The sequence below is a fragment of the Arachis ipaensis genome, chromosome B1 (genome assembly GCF_059453495.1).
Source record: "Arachis ipaensis isolate K30076 ecotype BB chromosome B1, ASM5945349v1, whole genome shotgun sequence".
In the NCBI taxonomy this organism is placed as follows: Eukaryota; Viridiplantae; Streptophyta; class Magnoliopsida; order Fabales; family Fabaceae; genus Arachis; species Arachis ipaensis.
Window position 1 is genome coordinate 64,833,223 of NC_142436.1, and position 3,209 is coordinate 64,836,431.

Genomic DNA, 3,209 nt, shown 5'->3' on the forward strand with positions numbered 1-3,209 from the left:
ATGCAATATACCTTCATTTTGAAACATATTATGATAACCAGCTGGGTTAATGTCAAACAGATTCAACCAAGAGTACTAACAATAATTTAATTATATTATAGACTACTGGTTGAATATGTTAAATAATCAACTCATCATTTTGCGGGCTTGCTCTGCAGAGAATACAGGGATTAAGTTGAACATAAATATAGAAATCTACGACTTGACTAGTGACTATCAGGTATCAACTAACATTCAACAATATTATTGATGATGTTGGAATATGGATTGCTGATTTTTGTGTACAATATCATCAGCTACTAGCTTGTAAGAAAGTAACAAACTAATAATACAATCACTCAACTTATACGGGTGCGTAAATTCACGACAGAATTATTACCATATATAATTTTCAAGTTTACTTTCAACCTAGGCAACTAGGACAATGATTCAAACTGGTAAATAGCTGAAAATTGTATTTTATATATTACATCTTTTACCACTTAATTACTAAGATTCGGTCTGACTATGTCTCTCATATATTTATGTGATTCTTATATTTGTATGCCAAGATAAATTCCTCACATAAAATGTTGAAAGGAAATCAGGCCTTCGTAGTTAGAACTTATAGAAATCAATGAAATTACATTCAAGCCAAACCAAACACCTTCCACACCCTAATATCCCCATCAAGGCTTCCACTTAAGATCGTAACGACACCGTTTGACTCATCATCACCTTCTTCACCCTTTGAAAACGCAACCAACGACTTCACCGGTTTCTCATGCCCTTCCAAAACAAGCCTGCAACAGAACCCACTATTCTCCTTTTCCCTCTGCCAAATCCTGACCGTCCGATCCAATGACCCACTCACCAACAAACCACATACGCTGATCATACACAAAATGGCCCCACCGTGACCCCTCAACCTCTCCACCAAAACGACGTCGTTTCCTTTGTTTACACTACACTTCCTCTCCCACCTACAGATCCCGCCATCGCATCCCCCAGAAAACAAATCCCCACCGTCCGATAATGCAAGCGCATTAACCCCCGATCTCTTCTTCCCCACGGTGCTCACGAGCACGTGGCGTTTCACCTTATCATCCCTCTCCCAAACCTTAATGCACCCATCCGCCGAAGCCGTGTAAACGGTTCCGTCAGTTGCAACCACGACGGCGTTAATAGCGTCCTCATGCGCCGCCTTAACGGACTCCAAACACCGGTAACCGTTTAAGTCCCAAACCTTGAGGCTCTTGTCCCAAGAAACCGAATACATGAGACCTTTGTTCAGTGCCAAGCCCGAAACGGTGTCGCAATGCTGGATCCAGAGGCTCCTACGGTGGCGTCGGACGCTGACGTAGTTCCTCGGAACGATGCAGCGGCGAATGCAGTCTTTAACGGTTGGAAGGGAAGACAGGAAACGGTGTCGCTTTGAGGAGGTGATGAACCAGATTCGAATCTTTCGGTCTTGGTGTGCGGTGAAGACTTTTGTGGCGGTGAAGGTTATGGATTTGACGAAACCGGAGGACGGGTTGGTGTCGTTGAAGGCGTCGACGTGGCTGTAGTAGTGAGAGAAGTCGAAGACGTTGATGAGGTTTAGGGATGCGGCATAGAGTAGGTTACGGTGCACCGCCATGCACGTGATATGTGGGGTTAGGGTTTTGAGAGAAGTAATAAAATGGTGGTCGTTCATATTTTAGAAGTGGAAGTTAATTCAACAAGAAGAAGAAGGAAAAGGTGTTGGTGGTGGACTGGTGGTAGTGGTAATGAAGCGGGAACATTAAGTAGTGGATGGGATTTGTTGCCAGAGGGACACGCGGAGGTTTTTTTAAGGCTGGACACGTGGCATCTATGGAGGGTTTGAGGAGTTAGTTGGTGGGATCCACTGAGATATGTTGGACCCTCGGAATCGGTGTGGTTGATTGGAATATTTTATAATTAATGTTTTCAAAATGAGATTGAACTAACTGGTCGAACCGATCCCCGTTGCTATGTCCTTCATCGTCGTGTGCCTCTTCGTTCACCCCAATCGCAGGTGCACAAAATCTTCATCGTCTCACTCGTCTGTTCGTTCTCTTTAGTCGTGTTTCTGCCGTCATCCGTCCATCTCACAGTTCTTGCTTAAAAAGTTCTGAAAACCCTAACCTCCATCGCACTGCTATCCATCTCACCGCCGTTGTCCGTCACGCTCAAGATCGCCACTAGGTTTCTCATGGTCGTTCGCAATCCTCATGGTTCGTCGTGTTCGAGGGTCCTCCCCTCGTTTGTCAATATTTGCTCTCTAGTCCTATTTTGCAGCTCTTCGCCTGTCGTCAGTCGTCATGTTTGTCGCCAACTCGTATAACACCCTATCACACAGAACTTTATACCTAGGATGTAAAACAGAGGTGGGGAGACGCTACGACCTCTAAAGTAAAATATATACATAATGTAGTTGAAAAGGGTTTATATCTAGGAGCCTTTTGAAGGAAAGTTAAACAAAAGCGTCAAACAGAAAAGCACATCATTCACGCAAGAGATAAACGTAAACCGGATAGGATAAGAATAAAACAAAACATAAATCTATAAAAGAAGAGTTCCAAGATACAGATAACAAAGTTTCTGTATCGGCTCACGAAGTTAAGACCGGCCAGAGTATATATACACACATACACCCCAAAGTAACCCAAATCAGAAAAGTGATAACCTATTTCTCCGAGTCAACCTCTAAGAGGGACAAACATAAAACATATATACAATGGAGATTCAAATATATAACAACTCTACCAAAATATAACTTCCAAGAACAATTATTCACTTCTGAAAGCTCCCAGCATGCCTCGACGAGGTGTCTCACATCCTGCATCTGAAAACCACAAATATTGTATGGGGTGAGAACCAGATGTTCTCAACATGGTAACGGTGACCACATAACTACCATATAAGGTCCCGAAAAAGTCAAAGGTGAGCGATCCTAGAACTTCCGACAATAGATTACAAGCTTAAAACTATTCTTTTCAACCATAAATAAGGCATAAACAGGGGAGGTTCTCTAAGGTTTCTAAACTTAACCAAAACTCTATCCAAACCCTCCATCATCCGCCTTCCTCCAAATCCACCAACTCTGATGGAACCACGCACATAGATAAGCAAAATACAGACAAAGCAAACACAAGTAGAATACAATTACAGTAGGTAACAAATTTAGCAAGTAAGCATAATAATCACATAGGTAAGTTGATGATCGG

General features: G+C 42.6%; 1 protein-coding gene across 1 annotated transcript; it reads right to left on the minus strand.

Moving 5' to 3' along the window:
- Positions 1 to 223: 223 nt before the first annotated feature.
- On the minus strand, positions 224 to 1,724 carry LOC107618236 (protein JINGUBANG-like). The gene has a single exon (XM_016320250.3). The coding sequence runs from the start codon at positions 1,673 to 1,675 to the stop codon at positions 629 to 631; it is 1,047 nt and encodes a 348-aa protein (XP_016175736.1). The 5' UTR covers positions 1,676 to 1,724; the 3' UTR covers positions 224 to 628.
- Positions 1,725 to 3,209: the final 1,485 nt, after the last annotated feature.

Excerpts from the sequence above, each read along its gene's own strand:
- LOC107618236 (XM_016320250.3), bottom strand. The coding sequence starts at position 1,675 with ATGAACGACCACCATTTTATTACTTCTCTCAAAACCCTAACCCCACAT.